General features: G+C 38.8%; 1 protein-coding gene across 1 annotated transcript in view; it reads right to left on the reverse strand.

Moving 5' to 3' along the window:
- Window positions 1–769: 769 nt before the first annotated feature.
- Window positions 770–20810, reverse strand: part of mao (monoamine oxidase) — a 56465-nt gene continuing 36424 nt past the window's right edge. The window contains exons 4-15 of the mRNA XM_084724349.1: window positions 13776–13880; window positions 13588–13679; window positions 12030–12171; window positions 7965–8114; window positions 6574–6733; window positions 6339–6435; window positions 5495–5548; window positions 5342–5399; window positions 5146–5243; window positions 3242–3353; window positions 3080–3142; window positions 770–1787 (exon numbers count right to left, since the gene is read on the reverse strand). Of these exons, the coding sequence (XP_084580475.1) occupies window positions 1632–1787; window positions 3080–3142; window positions 3242–3353; window positions 5146–5243; window positions 5342–5399; window positions 5495–5548; window positions 6339–6435; window positions 6574–6733; window positions 7965–8114; window positions 12030–12171; window positions 13588–13679; window positions 13776–13880 (1287 nt within the window). The 3' untranslated portion in view covers window positions 770–1631. The remainder of the gene's footprint in view (window positions 1788–3079; window positions 3143–3241; window positions 3354–5145; window positions 5244–5341; window positions 5400–5494; window positions 5549–6338; window positions 6436–6573; window positions 6734–7964; window positions 8115–12029; window positions 12172–13587; window positions 13680–13775; window positions 13881–20810) is intronic.

Raw genomic sequence — 20810 nt, forward strand, 5'->3', positions numbered from 1 at the left:
TATCAGTTAAAATAATCGCAATTAAATGTTTTTCAAAATCATTCAGCCTTCAGACTAATCTCTACAGACTAGCATGGACTGAGAGTCCGTCTTAGTGTTTAATACGTTATTATCTCATTTCTTATATTTGATTGCCTCTGTTATATTTAACTGTATGAACCTTCTGTCTGGGTGTTTTGTTTTTGTTTTTAATCCATTCATTATGTTTCTCTCTTCATTTATTTACTTATTTAATTTCTTTTTTCCCATAAGTGTGGAGAGTAAGTGTTTTTGTGTTGAGGCTGTGTATTTGTACTGTGCCTTTTCATCTGTAATTGTTTGACCCTCTAAAATCAATAATTAGACTCTTGACAAAAATTTAAAAAATAACGAAATTACCCTTTAAGCTACACAGACAGAACTTGATAAAAAGATTGATTCACTGTTGGTTTTGGCCACAGGGTTTGTTGACAATAAGAAAAACACAGAATATAATAAGCCTCATCCTTAAAGGGACATTTCATGACCAAATAAAAAACAACAACAACACATTTTTCCTCTTGCTTGTATCTTTATCCATCTATACTTTTTTGTGTGAGTTGCGTAGTTTTGGAGATATCAGCTGTAGAGATGTCTGCCATAGAAATGATTTCTGATTTGTACTGTAGTTCCTACAAAAAACTGCTCACAACAAGGTGTGTGGATCATTTTAAGAAACCAGGTCATGATTTTTGGGAAGAGACACTGGTTTTGAATTTTTCAAATGTACTTTTTTTTTTTTTTTACAAGCTGTGGTCCATTTAGTTCTATTATACTGGAGAGAAGGTAGACATTTCAAGAACTCACACCAAATAAATCTAGATGGATAAACAGCACTACAGGCCAGGGGGAAAAATATGTTTTAAAAAATGTGTTTTTGGGGTGAACTGTCCCTTTAAACCTCCTTTTGTGACGGTAATGGCACAACGTTATTCTATTCTAATGTTGCTGGATGTCAGCAAACAGCTGCGGCTGCCTGGCCAGAATCAATCAGCACCTAAAATCAGCAGAGGTAAGTAGACAGTGGACACACACACACACACACACACACACACACACACACACACACTTTGTAAACAACTGGCAAACTCATGCTCACAAATGCATGTGAGCATGCGTAGAAACAAAGCTCACACACACACACACACACACACACACAGAAAGCATGATGAGTTACTAAACTCATACATAATCAAGAAGATGAATGTCATTGGCAATGTATGGAATATTAATAGTGATAGATTCTTTTTTTTTTTAGAACTGATTCTTTTTCCTTCATTGGTTTCACAATCTGAATCTCAGATTTCCTGCAGATTTAAACTGAAGTCAGGTCTTCTTCACTCCTCTAAAACTAGCATCTCTGAGCTCTGAATCAGCCCGTCACTGTTTGTGTTGTGAGCAGACAGTGCACAGTGATGGTGCATTAGTGTTTGTGTGTGAGCAGAACAGTCTGTCTTACAGCAGGGTGTTTCTCAAAAACATCCTATACCCTACGTAGTTCACTACTTTGTAGTCTGGGCCATAAAGTAGTGTACTACAAGTTTAACAGTACAGTGTCTATTGAGACGTGCCCCCTTGAAATGCAGAGGAGTGAGACGATGGCTACGGGCGCTTTAACTCCGAGGGAGGAGGCCCTTCTTGTAGGCCATCAGGCCAGCTGCCGCGGCGACCGACAGGAAGGTGGAGACTCCCATCAGCTTGACGAGACCGCCCACTGAAGGCAAATTCCTCTCCCAGAAGGTGGTGACGAAGGGGAGTGCTGGGACATCCTATTAGAGGGACAGAAGGAGTGACAGTTTTTAGTTAACCCCCTAGACACCAGTGCTCCCACCCCCAACCCAGCACTTCAACTGTAGAACAGCCAACCATCATGCTCTGCCAGAACCCTCCATACTAATGTATCAGTTACAAACTATCTGGTTACTATTTATCTATTTATTTTAATTTATTACCAATTTATTATTAGTTTTATGCCCTCTAAAGTTCAAGGTGTGAGTGCAACAACCCTCCAATCATGAGGCAAAGCAGGAAAAAGCAGCTGTAAAATTGCAATAGGCTTATGCATTTCATAATTCACAGAATATGCTATATGACATATTATTCTTCATATTTAATTTACGTGATGAGGCGTAGTGTGCGTCTTGTGTGTTAATGGCCAAGCACACAGAGCACCTTAATTAATTAGCTAACAAGCACAAAGCACCATGAATTCAAACACTTCTGACCATTAATGCAGTTAGTACAGTAACTTGTGGCTCTATCATCTAAAATAGACTAACATAACAGTGTCTGTCACCAGCTCTGTGTGGAAATACTTCAAAAGATTAAACAAAGAGGATGCAAAGTGTGCGCTGTGCTCTAATGAGGGATTGAAGTTTGCTGCGACATTTGGAATATCAAACAAAATTCCAAGTGAAGCACACTGGATTCAGACTTTATCTAAAACACTTCAAAGTGAAATACTGGCAGAGATGCAGCATATAACAGATTTACCTTCAACAGTTGGCTGTGGCAAAATGCGCCCCTCACCGCAAAAAAGATGACCGAAAGTTCCTTTAGCACCCGTCTAAAATCCCACACTAAGTAAGAGCTTTCTTGGTGTTCTGCTTTTTAAGTTTGAGTAATCATTAAATTTCTTAGACTGACTGTTTCTAACACAGTGGTGCACACAGTACTAGCCTCTGAACACAAACAGAATACGTGACCTGTATCAGCTCAGAATGACTTTGATAACACCAGATAACATGTATAAATGAATTTCATTTGCTTATAATACAAGGAATTGTACAAGGCTGTTCAGTTACACAGTGATGTGTGCCATGTAAAGTTTTGCATGTCATAATTTATTTTCTTATTTACTTTTATATTTTGTTTTGTTTGTTTTTGTCTGTCCATGTGTCTTTTGTCCCTGTCTCAATCATTGTTGACCACCAATCACCAATCAAAAGGGGAAAAAAGAAAAAAATCTACAACAAAAAAAAACAAAGCAAAAAACGCCACGGAAAATCATTTTGCTGGGGTTTTATTGGATTAAAACATATTGAGAAAGATTTTTCCTCACCCGACACTCAGGCTCCGGCTGCCAGATCTGACTCTGGTGGATTTTACCCAGTGCACACAAGACCTGCAACAGAACACAATGGTTGATCAGTCAGTACGTCAACATTTCTTGTGGGTTCCTGTGAATATCAGTGAATGTCCTGGTTGTCTGTGCTCCTCTGACCTCTCTGGCTGCTCTCTCTCCAGCCTGTACCGCCCCCTCCATGTAGCCGCTCCATTCAGTGGCCGTCTCTGTCCCTGCAAAGTACAACCTGCCAACTGGCTCCCTCAGCACCCTGCAGACAGGAAGAGACGGAGAACATGAGACACATTACAAAGATTCTGCTGATCTGGAAGGTTTAAAGGTGAACAGCAAAGAAATTCAGTGAAAAAAGTTGGTTTTCTACACAACCAAGAACAAAAATCTACCAAAAACATCTCAAATTTGGACTCAATTAAAGTTCTTGAGCATCAGGATACAATATTTGCCATTTGCAAATATTATTTGTTTGTGTGTTTGTGTGCGTCATTGCATATGAGGCTATGCTAAAAGCTGTGCTACATACTCTGCTCATAATTTGGTTAAAAAAAATGGAACTGCCATCACAGTAGAGGTTGACTTTATTCTGGACACTGTTGAGGGACATGAGATGTCACAGCAGGCGGAGCCACTGAGTGAATGGCAAAAAGTGGCAACGTTAGCGTTCAGTTTGAATGCCGCAAAAACACAAAAACCACATCTGAAATGTGAAAGAGATATTGTGTGATTGACTGAACAAACAGATTAAAGAAATCGGAGTGACCTATTTACATTCTGCTGAACGCTAAAGAAAAGAGAAGCAAATGGATCACTGCAAATGACAGAAACAAGTAGAATCCAGCCACTGAAACATGGATTTGCAGCTGGTCGGGTATGTTCGATTTTTGGGTAAAAGTTGGTCAGCTCTGTCAGTTGTCAGTCAGTGTAAAAGTTGAGCCTGTTATCCTGAAAAAAAAGGCCACTGCTCTGAAAAAACACACCGTGGAGTCTGAGTTCAGTCACTTCCTGCCTTCTTCCTGCCAAACTCCATTAACATATCGCTCAGTTTAACAGTTATATATTCTTCTAAAAGATTAGCAGTGATTTTTTATGATTCATAAACGGACATGTAATCATTCAGCATTAATTTGAACTCTAATTAACATGAAATGGGCAAACAAAAATGGTTACTCTGGAGGCCTGGTAGCTCAGTTGGTAGAGTTCACCCCATGTACTGAGGCTGTGAGTTTTACTCCTGATTTCTTAGCTTGTCTTCTAAATGCAGCCATGTTTCAGGATAGTTTGCCACTCAGGCTGCCTTCTGATCACCTAGTGGTTCCCTGTGAAGTGGACTGCTCAGGATATTCAGCCATGTTAAATGAGATTCCAAATCACAGGGAGGAAAAATGATCCGCTCAAAAGGGACTGTGAATCATGAAGGGAAGAACTGAACAATGGGTCTTAACTTTGCAGAAAAATGACAAGCAAGATTACCCACGAGTCTTCTTCTTCTTCTTTTATAGCAGCTGGCATATAACGTCAAGGTCTGCCCATAAATTATTTAGCCAACATAAGACAATGGAGCTCACAGAGGAGTTCTCCATCCATTCATCCATTTTCAGCCACTTATCCAAAGTCAGTCTGCAGAGGCAGCAGCTCAAGCAGGGGACCCCAGACTTCCCTTTTCCGCCTGCATTAACCAGCTCTGACTGGGGGATCCCAAGGCGTTCCCAGGCCAGGGTGGAGATATAATCCCTCCACCTAGTCCTCGGTCTGCCCCGTGGCCTCCTCCCAGCTGGACATGCCTGGACCACCTCGCTAGGGTGGCGACCAGGTGACATCCTTACAAGATGCCTGAACCACCTCAACTGGCTCCTTTCTACGCAAAGGAGCAGCAGAGGAAGTTTCCATAACTGACATTCCCTGAGCATGACGCAGGGTGTTCAGTCTTAGTATGCTGTGTATTGGAGTGCTGCGGAGTGTGTCCCAGTGGGAAACTGACATCAGTGCATACACACCTTTAGGAAAGTCAAAGACTGGGGTTGTGTGTGTCCCTGTAAATGACTTACCTGCCATACTGGGTAAGGATTCCAGGGGGGAAATAGGCCGTGTAGCAGCCCCCAGAGTACTCCTCTTCACACCAGTTCTTCTCCTCGTAGTGCACCGGCTGACAGACACAAGTGAGACACGTGACTGGTTGAGCTGGTGCTGCAGTATAACACTGCATCTGCATGAGTGTGTGTGTTAGTGTGTCTCCAAACTCACGTGCAGAGCCTCTTCTGTGCCCAGCACTCTGGAGTAGATCTCACAGATCCTCTTCAATCTAAACGCAACAGAACAACAGTTTGGGTTAAAGCGCCTGTGCAGCTCGGAGTGAGAGTGTATGAATGTAACGTGTTGTCTCCACCATGCAGCTACCTCTCCTCTTTGGTCAGTCCCGACAGCTTTCTGCACTTGCGGGCGAGGATGAATCTGGAAGAGATGGAGAAGAGAAATATTATCCACTAGAAAAATATGCCACTTCAAGCTACTGAAAAGAATATTCATGAAGGGTTTTAATTTGATACTTTCAGACACCACAAATTCAAAGAATTTGGAAAATTCAACTCTGAGATGTTGGAGAGAATGTGGTGCACAGATGGCACATATTTTGGCTATGTAAAGTGAAAAATGGCTTCTGGGAAAATTCTATTAGAGAATTGCCAAATATCTTTGATATTTGTCTAAATAAAAACCTACTAGTCTTATTAGATCCAAACATGCTGAGATGTACGTCTGTGTGCTCCATCTGTTTGGACGTATTTCTCAAATCTTTTTGAAGTCTTTCCTATAATGATTATATTCATTGTTGATTAATCTGTTGATCATTTTCTCTATTAATTAATTCGTTATTTGGTCCATAAAATGTCAGAAAATGATGAAAAATGTTGATCAGTGTCTCCTAAAGTCCAAGATGACGTCCTCAAATGTCTTGTTTTGTCCTCACACTAAAGACAATCAGTTTACCATCAGTGAGGAGTAAAGAAACCAGAAAACTGTCACATTTAAGAAAATGAAATCAGAGAAGAGGACTTTTTTCTCTTAAAAATGACTTAAAATAGTTGATTAACGATAGATTATTAGAGCAGATTATTGTTTTGGAATAGGACAATCACACGGGTGTAATGTGCAAGTGTCCACATACTTTTGGCCATGTAGTGTGTGGTACATAATCATAATATCTGTATCTTTGTAATTTTTGCAGCGAACTGGCTGTATTCACCCCATGATGGCAGGTACACTCCCATCAGGCTTTGTGTCATCCAGTGTCAGACCAATGGGAGCGCCCTCCTCCTCGATCACCATGCTGCCGCAGTAACCTGGTCACACACACACACACACACACACACACACACACACACACACACACACACACACACACACACAAGCACAAGTGTAAAAAAGAGGAGTAGGAGTGTGAAGATGAAATAAGATGTCGTTGCCTCCCGGCCGCGTACCCTTTTTCCTCCAGAAGTTCTCTTTATAGTACACCATGCACTTGATGACGGAGCCCATGGGGACGCGGTGGATCAGCTGGTTCCTCAGCGGTGGAAGCTCGGGTTTAAAGTGCATCTTCAGATTGAGACCGGGAGGGGTGGCCACGATCACGTACTTGGCCTAAGACAAAGACACAAATAGAGAAGCATTTAACACAAACAGGCGGTGAGCTGCAGGTCACCAAGAAACCAGCAGAGGGCAGCAGACAACAATATTACAAGCTGCACTTTATGATCTGAACGTGTCCATTAAGGACTTCTACTTTTAATATTTATTTCTCATCTCTCAGGACATGTTATATTCACACCACAGTGTACAAATACTGCATGTGCTTTTATTTCTGTTTTTATATAATACCAATAACTTGACATTAATAACAAATATAGCTGCAAAGCTGGAAGAAGGACTCATTTGATTCTGTAGGAGTACCAATACATCAATGTACACTTACTCCACTCATCAGGAAAATTTACTCAGAGTATAAAAAGTCAAAAAGGCCTGATATATTATGATTATTTATGACATTTGTAGATAGTAAATACAAATGTATCCATGTGTACAGTAAGTAGAGTTTTAGGACTTTATCTAAGACATCTAGAGGGAAAATTACTTTTTGTAGAAAGTACTAATAACTAATTGGTAAATTGACAGTTAATTAAACTTTAGTTAATAGTTATTTTACTGCCAAATAATGCATAAATATGCTTTATAAACCATTAACTGTAAAGTTTTACGTTGCAAATTTCTCATGGCCATCCAAATAGTGTTTATAAATGCACTAAACAGTATTCATTAATCATTTTACAAAGTATAATAAACATCTGTTACAACTTCACAATAACCATCCACATACTGTTTATAGACAACATGTAACATGTAGCTTGGTCAGTGGCCCCACGCTTCAAACTACGACCCCGTAGGGACCACTTTTGCGTCACTTTTGCATGTGTAGGGCTCTCTGCACCACAAAACAATGACCTTTCAAAATAAACACACAAAAACTACTTGAGGAAAAGGTCAGACTTTGGCTTGACATAAGTCACATTATACTGGAGAGAAGGCAGACATCTCTACGGCTGATATCTCCAAAATTCTGAAACTCACACCAGAAAAATACAGGCCAGGGAAGAACATGTATTTTTGATTTTGGGATGAACTGTCCCTTTAACAATGTGTGGTAACTACAGCTGTAAGAGAAAGTGTGGTGTAGTAAAAAGTCAAATGTTTACCATTGGAATGTATGGGAGTAGGAGTGTAAGATAAAATAGACATTTACTTGAGTGAATGCACTGCTTACTTTCCACCACAGTGTGGCTGTAGCAGACGCACAATACTGCTTTGAAATGCTCACCATGTAGGTCTGTTTGTCCAGCGTCTCCACCAGCACCATGTCTCCGCTCTGGTCGATCCTGTAGACAGGAGACTGCAGCTTCACTCGGTCTCCCAGCTCCTTGGCCATGCACTCGCTGATCTGTCCCGAGCCGCCTGCAAACTTCCTCTCCTGCGGGGGAGGACACAGATCGGGGGTCAGTCACTGGCCACAACCGCAGAGAGCAGATGAAGCAGGACCATGGGGGTCTGATGTAGCTTTTTCATTCTCTGCTTGTAAGGAAGTCTCATTTTTATTGGATAAAACTGCTCCTATCCAGTCTGATCCCGCTCGCAGTACGACTCCGCCAGGCTAATAAAACCAGGATTTACAAGGCAAGCTGATAAAATCTGTTGATTTATCCTGGTGTTACATGCCTCTTATCCTCAATCCACCCTCCTTCCTTCACTACAAATTTTAACATCTTAAACCGAAGCCACGCTGTGTTTTCAAAGCTCAGGCCGGCAACTGCTGAATGATGGAGGAGAGAACTGTGGGAGTGAGGAGAGATTAAGTGCTGCCAAAGCTCTGATACCCAAAATGAAATAGACAGTGACCTTCTCCATATGGCTGAAGTCAATGTCTCTCCGTGTATTCCACTGTGGCATGTGGACGAATTTGCCTGCCAGATGCTGAAAAATTATAAGCTAAAGCTAAATCAGTCCTGGCAGTGAGAACAGGGAGTCTGTGTTTGTCTTGTTTGATTAAAGACAAGTTTTTTTTGTCCGTGTCAGTGGAAAGTTGCATTAAAAGTGAAGTGTGCCTCCATATGTATACTTCACATGCTTATGTAACGCTCCCTTCTAACCTCAACTCCAGCAGGACGCCCACGTCCTCAGCTTACTGTCTTTCAGAGGCTGTACAGGGGTTTAAAGTTAGAGTGAGTTTAGTGGTATGTTGTGAAGCTTGAAGGCCTAACAGATCCATTAGTGCCAACTATGTGTCAGCTTGTAAGGAAGGTGGTTAATAAGACTTGACCTCTCAGCTCAACTTATCTGAAGAAAAATGAGGCTCTATAGGATCCGTTTACAAACACCCCCACTTCCCCACAAACACAGGACGCCATTTCAGCTTGACGATTGTGACATTCAGCCATTTATGATTTGGTATTTACACTTAAAAAGTCCCAGCAGCAATGTTATATTCTGTTCATTATAATACACTAAACTGTTATGTTACAGCAATATTCCTGCAATATTATACTTAAAATGTTACAGTGCAGCGACAGTACTGCAGCACTACACTTAAAATGTTACATGTTATGTTCAAGAACCATTTCATCACCTTTAAAACGTTAAATTACAGCAATTTTAATGCAACACTTTACCCAACAGCAATGTTACTGCAACATTAAAATGTTACATGTTCAAATCCAGCAACATTTCATTACATTTAAAACATTACGTCACAGCAATATTACTGCAACGTCACACTTATAATGTTATGTTCCAGCAACATTACAGTACACTTAAACTGTTACACTGCAGCACCACTACTGCAACATTACACTTAAAATGTTTCATGTTAAGATCCAGCAACATTTCACTACCCTTAAAATGTTACATCGCAGCAATTTTACTGCAACATCACACTTAAAATGTTACATTGCAGCAACATTACTGCAACATTACATTTAAAAACATTATGTTGCAGCAACAGCACTACAACATTACACTTAAAATGTTACGTTATGCCCCAGCAACACTTCGCTGCCCTTAAAACTTCCATCCGTCCATTTTCTGTGACCGCTTATTCCTGAAGTTTCACAGGGGGCTGGAGCCTATCCCAGCTGACACTGGCTGAGAGGCGGGGTTCACCCTGGACATGTCCCTTAAAACTTTATATTCAAATTCTGAAAATTGTGTTTTTGAATATTTCTGCATACTGGGCTCCCTAAACAGTATTGGAACTGTGTTAATTGGGTCTGACTGGGGAGCTGAGACTCATGCGGATTTAACGAGCCCGGTTTTACTCATGTGTAATGATTTTAGTCCCCATAGTAACCTAGTGACCTCACTGTATAAACTGACCTATAGTGACCTCTGGGATAATTACAGCCTCATGAAGCTTCACAACCACAGACTGCAGACCTGGAGCATTCACAGGATGGATAGCTTTCCTACCTATACTGACCACAGGGGGGTCTCTGAGCAATTCCCAGGACAGAAGTGCTCATAGTCAAGTTGCATGAATTTTTCTCTAAAAATCTGCAAAGAACTTGAAAGAAACAGTTTTCTGGAATGATTACCTTTTAATCATCGAAATAAAGTCATAATAAAAAAAGAAATTTTCCATCTTGTCTTGGAGTCTTAATATTGTATTTATGAGGGTTTTGGACTATTTTTATCATCTCTCCAAAGGTCAAAAATGATTAAGTTTTGCACATAATCTCTGCAATCTATGGTACTGACCCAATAATGGCTGCAACCAATTATAAGGTATGATATAACCCTACCATCATAATGTTTTAAGTGCTTATATATTCAACACTTTCAAAATTTGAATAGATGCCTTCAGATACCACAATACCATGTATACCACTTCTACATGGCATATACTGGTGGCCTGCTATCTTCCCCTGAAGATGCCAGTACCCCCCCTAAAAAGCACAAAATGTGTCTATGGTAGGGATGGTGGGGGTGTTTTAAAAGGAGGGTCGGAGCTGGCTGCAACATTGTCTGTTTATCTAAGCACAATCCCATTTCTTAGCGGCTATGGCAACAGGGCCACTTGGCTTTAAGAAGTATGAATGTTCTCCCCCAGCTTTCCGAGAAAACAGCTTTTGTCAGGCTCATGATTAAACTACGCTCATCAGCAGCAGCAAACGGAGCTAAAATGTATTAGGGCTGATTTAGGAGGCTCCAGGATCTCTTGCCTGTTTTTCATGAGTCTGCAGGCGAAAGCCAGCTTAAAGCCACTGGGAAATTGCCTTTAAATAGTAAAAATGTGCATATGGTATCAAAGTTCCAAGGGATAGTTCAGCCAAAAATGAAAATTCAGTCATTATCAACTCATCCTGTGTTGACTGAAGGTCAGATTTTTTTTCTTAGTCCACAAAACACTGCTGGAGTTTCACAGGAAAACAGCCTTGGAGGATCTCCCAAACAAGTGAATGATGACCAGTTTTCAAATGAAAAAAAAAAGTGATCACCATTCACTTCAACTGTTTTGTGGACTAAAAAACTAAACAACATGAGGATGAGTAGATGATGAGTGAATTTTCATCTTTGGGTGAACTATCCTTTTAAGCTTGCACAAAAGTCTGAGTTCCTAACATCTAGAAAACCATCAGTACTCTCTTCAAAGCCACCAGTCTACTTTACCTCACAGAACACAGGAGCTGCTGGTGTACAGCTGTCTCCATCTGACAGTTTGTGTTATTGTGTGACTTTGTGTGACCTTATCCAAACTAATGTTACCTGCAATGTTGGAGCAACTGATGTGGATTTTTTTGTTTGGTTTGTAGAATTAATAGCATCATTTTTGCCCAAATCAAACCCAATATCAGGAAAATACACAAAAACATAAATGACAATATTTTGGACTTGGATCAAAACTAATTTCCCAGGCTTTCCAGATGCTTCCTACTGTGTACAAAGTGAGAGGGCTCCTGTGGATTTGGGTTTCCAGTGTATTTAAATCCCACACCACTTCTTGGCGAACCTGTTCTACACTGATTTCAGTCCCACCAGCTGTTGTTGCAGAGAGATTAACTGGAAACATGATACTGGGCTATTCTGTTAGCATTTCAACATTAGTGGTTATCAATTAAGAATGATTAGTTTGTTATTTGGTTTCATCAGAAGCTGTAGGTCACATCAAGGCCAGACACAGCAGGAACAAATCATGTCCTACCAACAACAAAGCTTTAAAATGATTAATATCAACACTTTAATTGAATTTATAGCCTGATTTAACATTTTATTCCTTCATGATAAAAACAAATGTCCAACGCTGAAACAAGAATTTTGGGGGAGGCTTCATGGTGATGTTGAGCCTTTTCACCTGTAGTAAACCTCTAATACCGATGTGTTCGTGCAGACCCACCTGTCCTCCGTTCGTGGTGGAGAAGATCCTCATGGTTCCTCCGCACTGCTTCACATACCAGAGGAACCACAGAGCCGACACCTCGTGGGGCTCAGACGTCACGTTCACGTTGACAAACAGTTTGGCGAATTTAAGAACAGTGCTTAAAAATAAGAGAGAAAAGGTACAGTTATAACTCAATACTTAAAAACACACAAAACATTGTTATGATGTAGAAGTTTTTCATTTGTAACCCATTGTTCTTTTAACCTGTAATTCAGGAACTTTATGAACGTCAGGAGTCACAGAACTGCATTTTTTTGTCTCTGTGTGTAGTTTCAAAGTTAAACATTTGCATAATTTATGTACAGTTACTGGATGTCTGCGGATTCACAACTTGACTCAGTGGTAGGGAAATACATATTCTCCAGAGATGGATGGCATGTGTTTTCAACAGGGGGTCTGGGGCCCTGAGGAGGTCCTCCCAATTATTGCAGGTGGATGCCCAAATTTCTGTTTGATAGTTTTTTTTTTCCCAAAAAAATTTAAGCATGTCTGACAGTACACATTAACATGAATCCAATACAACAAATATAAACCTGCTTATATGTAAAAACAAAAAACATTATTTACATTTACACAACACTGTTAGCTACATATCATTGAAACATATTGTCCAATCAGCTGTATTATTATAGTGTCATAACTGTTCATGAGGAAGAGACTTGGTGAGGCTAACGCAGCTAACATTAGCCATGCTGCTGACTTAGCTGCTTCTGCATTCACTTACTTTTGGATTATTTCATTATTTATTTACATACCCATTGTAACGTTCCATTTTATTTATTCATTTATTAATTTTTAAATGAAAAGCCTTAAAGGCAAAACATTGACCCCATGACAGCCACCTCATTTGCATAATAAAGCAGAAATGCATAAAGAAATGCAAAAAGGAAATAAAGAAATATGTTAGTGGAAATAAATAGGGGAAAATGCAATGGATGGAAATAATAAAGAAATAAACACATTAATAATAATTTAGAATATATTTAAAAGTTAATACTATTAATAAATAGACTGGAAAACATGGTGTATTTAGAGGCATACTAATTTATTTATATAATAATTCATTTATTTATTTACTGATTTTTGATTTCAGCAGAACCATGGTGGCAAGAATAGTCATCATGCAAATAATCATGTAACAAATAAGACTTTTTATGTGAAACTGAAAACAGTTGTTCAAATACAAGTACAAAGTATAAAACTCTCAACCCTCGATAAACTGCATTTCAATGCTTGAGCTGCAACTCAAATCACTGAGCTAGGTGGCGCCCTGGTGGCTGAATGTCTAAGTCAGGGATCATAAAACCACAAGTCCCCAGTTCGGTTCTGCCAGGGAATTTATTTACATGTCATACGCCTTTCAACTACCGATAGAACAGGGTGAAAAAGTGTCTACAAATACATAATCTAAATACAAACACATAATGGGACTAAGTTCAGAGACATAGAAAAGGCATGCACCATAGTTCTCACTCTTTTCAGTTAGGAAAGGTTATATAATTTCCTGTTGTACCTGGTCCAGCAGATTTTTTCAAAGAGCTGCTGCATGGACATCTTGTCCCACTCCTCAGCGTGGGGTGCTCTCCAAGGTGCCTCTTTGGGAATCTGGAATAGAGAGTTAAAAGAGAGAGAGAGTTAAAGCAAAAAAAAAAGAAAAAAAAAAAGAAAGAAACACAACCCCAGGGTTGAGTCTTGTTTTACCTCCTTGCCCATCTCGTCCATCGTCCTCCACAGGTTGTTGAAGTCCAACAAGACTAGGGGGTTCCACATGGGAGGGAAGGAGCCTTTGAACGGGTAAGACTTCCCCTGTTGGATACACGTCATCATCATCATCATCATCAAAATCAGCAACAAAAATTCTTTTTATAATCCTCAGTTGCCTACACGGTACGAATATAATGATATATCAAATATCTCCATAAAAATGTCTCAATAACATACCAGACTAACAATATCTACTGTGATACTAAACAGTTAATAATTTCATTTTATTATTCTTATTCTAAAAGGACTGTTACTGACTGCTGCATTGGATTTATTTTGCACACATACATAATTCAAACATTCATTGCCAAAGAAAATTCATGCTATCTTTTTTACACATGCTTAAGTCAAAATCAGAATAAGTTTAAGTTAAAAGGAAAAACAAATTCTAGAGTGACAAAAAAAGCTTTACACATCAGTTTTATTATTTAATTAAATAAAAAATAATAAAATAAATATTTTGAATTATTTCAAATCATCATTTTTCTTTGTGTCTTGATATTGTGATAAATATCATATTGTGGGCTTTTTATTTTCATATTATCACACCTTGATTTTTTATCGTTGCATCCCTACTACTAACCCTGCTGGGACTTCATGCTGCTCCTGGCTAATGTTCGACTGCAGGAAAATGAAACTGACAAAATTAGAGTAAATAGGAAGCCAGAGACTGTTTGTGCCCATGTCTTTCAGAGACCTGCTCCACCACAACATCCTGGATTGAGTTGTTGCAAGGAGCTGACAGGATGCAAGACTGCAGCAGGATGAGGGGAGGCAGCAATGATGCTTTTAGCACAAACACAGTCAAAGCAGAGGACAGTGTTTCCCTGATGTCAAACATGATAACCATAATATCATCACTTTTTTGGTGCTGCTGTTTATACTCTACCAGATGCAAAAAAAATATGCACTGCAGAATTATTTCCAGGATACGAGGAAACTAAAAGAGCAGGAAGGAACATTTCATCACTATAGACCATTCTATACCCTGCTTAGTGCCAGACATTGAAACATACAAAAGAAACACACTAAAACCCAACATATGTACACTGTGAGAGTCAACATCACTGTCACATATACAACCACAATAATACAGTCAGATCCAGTCTCTGCATTTAACCCATCCTAGTATTAGTCTCCTTGGATGTATATGATGTATACATGTATATATCTCATTCTTGAGAAGTGTGACAAATCGTGTCCTACCATTCTTTTTTTAATTAATAATAGCAACACATTAATTCCAATTTTGGGGGAAGGATGTACACTTTAAGAATTCATATATAAGAAATATATGCAATTTATCAAATGTTTTGGTTTGATTTAATTTTTAATTTCTAAACTTAGTCTGTGCCAGAAAACACCATTGTCCCAGACAAGAATTCACAGTTTCAAACAATTTAAAAATGTGTTAAAAGCCTTCAGAATCTAAAATTGACAATACCTACTGACAACAGAGGTGTTAAAAAGTGCTATTATAATCATCTTTGTTTCAAAATAGATTTTTTAATTAAAATACCTGATTTATTCAGGCATAAAAAGGGTCAGCTATACCATAAAAAGGCAGGAATACTGCTCAAGCACGGGTAAGTTTTCTATTTTTCTACAAATTAATCAAATATTATTTCTATCAGATGTGTCTCAACCATGACATGTCAACTCTGTAGTCCTTCTAAATCAAAGCTAAATAAGAATTATGGTTTTAAAATGTGTATTTTGATTAACATGAAGAGACTCTGAGACACTTTAAAAAATAAATTGACTGCTCACTATGACTATGCTGTGAAATGAAAATATGCAACATCCTGTCAACTCTAAAAGACTTTTCATCTGCAAGAGTTAACATCTTTATTTAATAAAAATGTAATCACCTATGAAGTCGGTCCATGACAAGGTTTAATAACCAAGAGTCTGATCTTTTAAAATATATTTTCCAACATAATTTATAATTTGATATCATGAATTTAATTTGATAATTTTCTTTTTTTGATAATGTAATATTCTGTTCTATTAATTATCTGTATATATTTTTATGTATTAAGGGACAACAGCTCATTCTGTTCTGCAGCCCTGTGTTGTACAGTGACAAATAAATGACCTTGATGCCTTGATCGTGGTAAGTGAGAATATTTGCCTCTAAAAACCAACATCAGTCGACCTCTAGCTGACCTCCAGTGTGTGTAGTCAGAGTGACTGTGCACAGTGCACTCAGTCAGAAGTAGACAGCAGTGGAACAGCTTGGTATATTGCCAGTTGTGCAACATTTTATATCAGATTCAAAGAATCAGAGTCATCAAACATGATAATAAAGTGTGTCCACAGTCCATGTGTTGTCTGTATGCCTGGACTATTGCTCTGTTTCTCAACCACACAATTGCTTTACACATGCACAATCGATTTACAGCAGCTTCCCCTGAGAGTGTCCCCAACTGGCCTTACACACATGGAAACTTAACAATAAACCTCTGGTTTCAGCACTGGAAAATGTCTTTTTGCACGGTTAAGCAATTAGTTTAGCTTCAAATAACAGCTTCAAAATCACCTGCACCCAAAGTCAGCTCTGCACTCAGAACACCTGTTCGAGTAACTTGACAGGTATGATCATAATGTAATGCCTTATATTACAAACACTATCAGGGCCGTTTCTAGCTTTTTGAGGGCCCTATTCAAAATGTTGTTCACTTTGTGAAACTATGGTAGATCTGGTTGGACTTTTTTTTTCTTATATTCAAATCAAACATTTCAAGCTGAGCCTTTGCAATTCAACCTACAGAAAATGCTAACAACACAGAAATACTGGGGCTCCCCTACACCAAGAAACTCTTGAAAACTAACAGGATTTACAGAATCTGCATTTTTTTAAATTTTTATTTTACATCTGTCACTTCAGTGCAACTATTCATGCCATTTCAGGACCTCATAAAAAACGAAAAAGTCAGCAAACCTTCCAACCCCATTATGAAAAACATATTCAAACATACTTTGACATTTTTAAAGAAGCACAATCCGCTGGTTGTTGTTTAAACGTATATATCTCACACACCCAGCACCTCTCTTGTCTGAGGATGTTCTAAAACAAATACATCCATGAATTAATTCAGGTTACTTGCAAAAAATAATGGCAACATGCTCACATAAATGATGTCATGGTATGATGTGTGACAGAGCTTCCCCACTGATTTCTGGAATTACATAACATTGCTTGGGGCCCAATGCAACCCCAGAGTATGCATATGTCCTGCTCACCACCAGCTATGTCACTGATTTTGGTAAAACTGGATCATATTTCATGAGAAAAAAACTCTGTGATTTATTTCTTTTTTTCCACCTAATTGCAGAGACCATCAAGTCTCTCCTTTAGCAGAATTGACAGATTATTCTTCTACTCTTATCAGGATGGTCAGCTGGCAGATGAAGAAAACTACAGCTGACAGGTAATTTTCACTGGTGCCTGTTTTTCTTTGCTCTTTCTAAATTTGTCGTAATATTCGGGATGATGGCTCTTAAGATGGGCAATTAAACTGTTGAGGCTGAAGGAGTGTGATTTGGTTCCTCCTCACATGACTGACGCTGAGCAATAATTACCGTAATAATAGTGATAAAAATAGCAACTTTGCTATCTATTCCAGACATTTTAAAAATCCTCCACATTACAGACATACTTGTGGATCACACCAATAATTAAAGATTCATCTTATCTGTCATATGGGCAGAAATTTTTGGGCTGATACAATATTTCATTTTAAAACCTTTATCTGCAGAGTAAACTAAGTGCTAACTGCTGCTAACTATAGCTGTTGTCAGCTAGTTAGCGCTATACCGCTAGCGCATCACTAGCACAGGGACTGTGGGCCACTGGGAGGAGGAGGTTTTCAGACCTGGGGTGGTGAGGATGCAGCGGGGGACAGTGACAGAGAGTGGAGCTGGGATGGAATAAGGGCTGGGTGAGCGGGCAACAATCAGGCTCTGGAGCCTCTACTGCATCACAGCAGAGCCAAAGAGGATGCTGACAAAGGAAGCTGAGAATGATAAAGCAAGAGGCTGCTGGACAAGAGCAAATGTGGAACTGCCTTTTAGTTGTTGTCGACAGCTTCATGAAATAAAAGGCTGACAGACAGACAGCAAGCTGGCTTCTTGCTGTTGGATTAGTCAGTAATATCAGCTGCCTGTTATGTCTTGTGTCTTTGCACTCTCTTGATATTTGGCTGTGTTAATGAAGTTGTCACTAGTTTTTGAGCATAAGTGATATAGTCAACACAAATTCTTGTGTACAGCTGTACATATTTATGACAGTGGTGTATAAGTGAATCGCGATAATTAAGCGTGGTGGCACCAAATCACACAAAATACATATTCCTGCATAATGTTCCTATAAACCTAATTATTATACAACTTTGTTAAATACTCAATTCTTACTGGTCAATTGCAGCATTGTAAAGTCTTTCATTTCTGAAAAGCAGACTGTTGCTAAGAATAACAGACCGTTGCTATGATCATCATCATCATGTTCTGATCATAGACTTGGGAGGAGCAATAAAATCATTTTTAAATGAATATTTTGTGTCAAATGATTTTTTTAGTAACTAGCATGTAATAAAAATAAGGAGGTCATTATTGCAAAATAAACCCTTTCATGACCCCTCTGTGTCCTGCATCACCCTGTCAGGGTTTATTTTGACATAATGACCAGCTCCCTGTCCATTATCGCTTACATATAAAATATGGTTCAACCAGTTAAATACCATACAATATATGCTTGAAGGAAGCTGTTTCTCCCACACCCCCTGCCCAGACTCACAGGCTGCAGGAGTACTGCAGGAGTGCAGGATGAGCGCAACGTTATAAATTGACAATAAAAAGCAAAGACGAGTCCTCCACTGTAAGTTGATCAGCTGTTTGTAACTGCCAGTTGTCTGTCAATGTCAAGCAAACCCCACTGCTCTGAAAATAGACTCCATGAACATTTTGCTCAATTTAACCTTTTATAAAAATCTGATTCTTCTACAAGATTATTAATGATTTCTTACAACTCATAAACAGATGCTTGCTCATTTGGTGATCATTCAGCTTTAATTTGAACTGTGATTAACAAGAAACTGACATACAAAAGGTTATTCCAGCAAGAAAAAGAAATTTCAAAGGGGGTGTTGTTGTCTGAGACACAAATATTCCAACTTGACATGTTTTCTTGATCTCTGATGACATACAGTGGTCATTTTATGATTATTATAGCAAACATATTACAGATTTCTCCTTTAAAGAAAGGCAAAAAAAAAAAAAGAATATTTCTCTCAGATGGATCTAGTTGTAACAGATACATAGTTTAAATGTAATACTGTCATACTGTGTAAAAGGCATGGCATGTTTTTCACGAGGGGGACTTAAGGAGGACTTTTAAGTGGAAAATCAAGAGTTTAAGAGATTAAAAGTGCAAAAAACAAGAATGTAAAGATAAATTGACAGTCTCCAATAATTCAACATCTTACTTTAGCTGATATCAAATATCAAGTAAATACCAAAATAAAATAAGACCCAAGGAAACCACTTATGGGTGCAACTTTTGTTGTATAAAAATAACTTGGTGCAGTGATTCACTGTCAGTGCTGTGACACTTTCTGTGTTTGAAAAGTATAAAAGTAGCTCAGCAGTCCAGTGTTGTGTTCATCAGAAGGGTGTTTTTAGTTGAGTCAGGGAGGCATGAAATAATTCATCATCTTTACCATCTATCAGTGCAAAATGTACAATATTATTAATCTTCTGTTCATTTTTTAAAGCTACATTTGTTCTACTGGTACTCCACATATTGAAATGTTACACCTGACTGACCAAGACAGATCAAAACAGCCTCAGTTTTTACTCAGAGTAAATGATAATAAGGATGAGGAGAAAGAAAGACAAATTTCATCCAAAATTTCAGGACATCAAGGTCTGCTTTAATGAAGTCAAAATCGTGTGTTTTAAAAAAGTGTTTTAATCACAAATATGTTGATCTATATGGCACTTGTACGCTAGTATCTGGTCCTGCAATGACAAAAAGATGTTTTGCAGATATTTTCTGTATTGTAATGGTATTTCAGGGGTAAAAGAAGTTTTTCAGTTAACTTGGCATGTTGAGGCTTTAGGAGACTTGGATTACACCAGACGAGCAGAATGGAGGCATTTTATACTTTTATTCTGTTGTTTTTTTCACCTTTGAAAACTGGTCACCATTCACTTCCACTGTCTGGGAGATTCTGCAACACTGTTTGTGAAACTCCAGCAGTGTTTTGTGGACTAAAAAACTAAATCCAACCTTCAATTGACATGAGGATGAGTAGGTAATGACAATTTTCATCTTTGGGTGAACTATCCCTTTAAGATTCCATGTGATTTGTGCTGTTCACACTGATAAAAAAAAAAAACAATCTGAGTGAACTGAGAGCAAAAGAAAATTGATTTTGTCCGTTTGTCATGTGTGTTATGAAAGTAAGAATGATCATGTCCACTATCAAGTAGGTAGAAGAACAGCCTCCATTTAAACAGGTGATTTCAACCATGTGTAATATAATATACCAATCCACAAACAACAGTAGTAAAACCAATAAACATACAAGTACAGCAATGCCCCGGATATGACTAAATGACTGATGCTATAAGATGAATCAAGTCAGAGAAGATCTAAAGGCCTGCTGCTCTACACTACTACTGCAGTTATGATGTGGAAAATATCTGTCTGTTTTATTTCCCAGATATAATTAACCCTCTGGGAACTGCAAGGTACAGACACAGAAACAGACAGGGAGAGGAGATTAAGTGTCTCACAACGTACAGTATCGCTTCCGTGCTCAGAACTGTCCGTTGCCGTGTAACAACAGGTCTGTCACCATGGTGACGCTGGCCAAGTGAATACAGAAGGAGGAGTGCAGAGGAGAGGAGGGGAGGGGAGAGAAAGCATCTGTTTCCACATCAGTGAGCAGTGAGTCAGCCTCACTC

The sequence above is a fragment of the Lutjanus erythropterus genome, chromosome 8 (assembly GCF_056507025.1).
Source record: "Lutjanus erythropterus isolate fLutEry1 chromosome 8, fLutEry1.hap2, whole genome shotgun sequence".
In the NCBI taxonomy this organism is placed as follows: Eukaryota; Metazoa; Chordata; class Actinopteri; order Lutjaniformes; family Lutjanidae; genus Lutjanus; species Lutjanus erythropterus.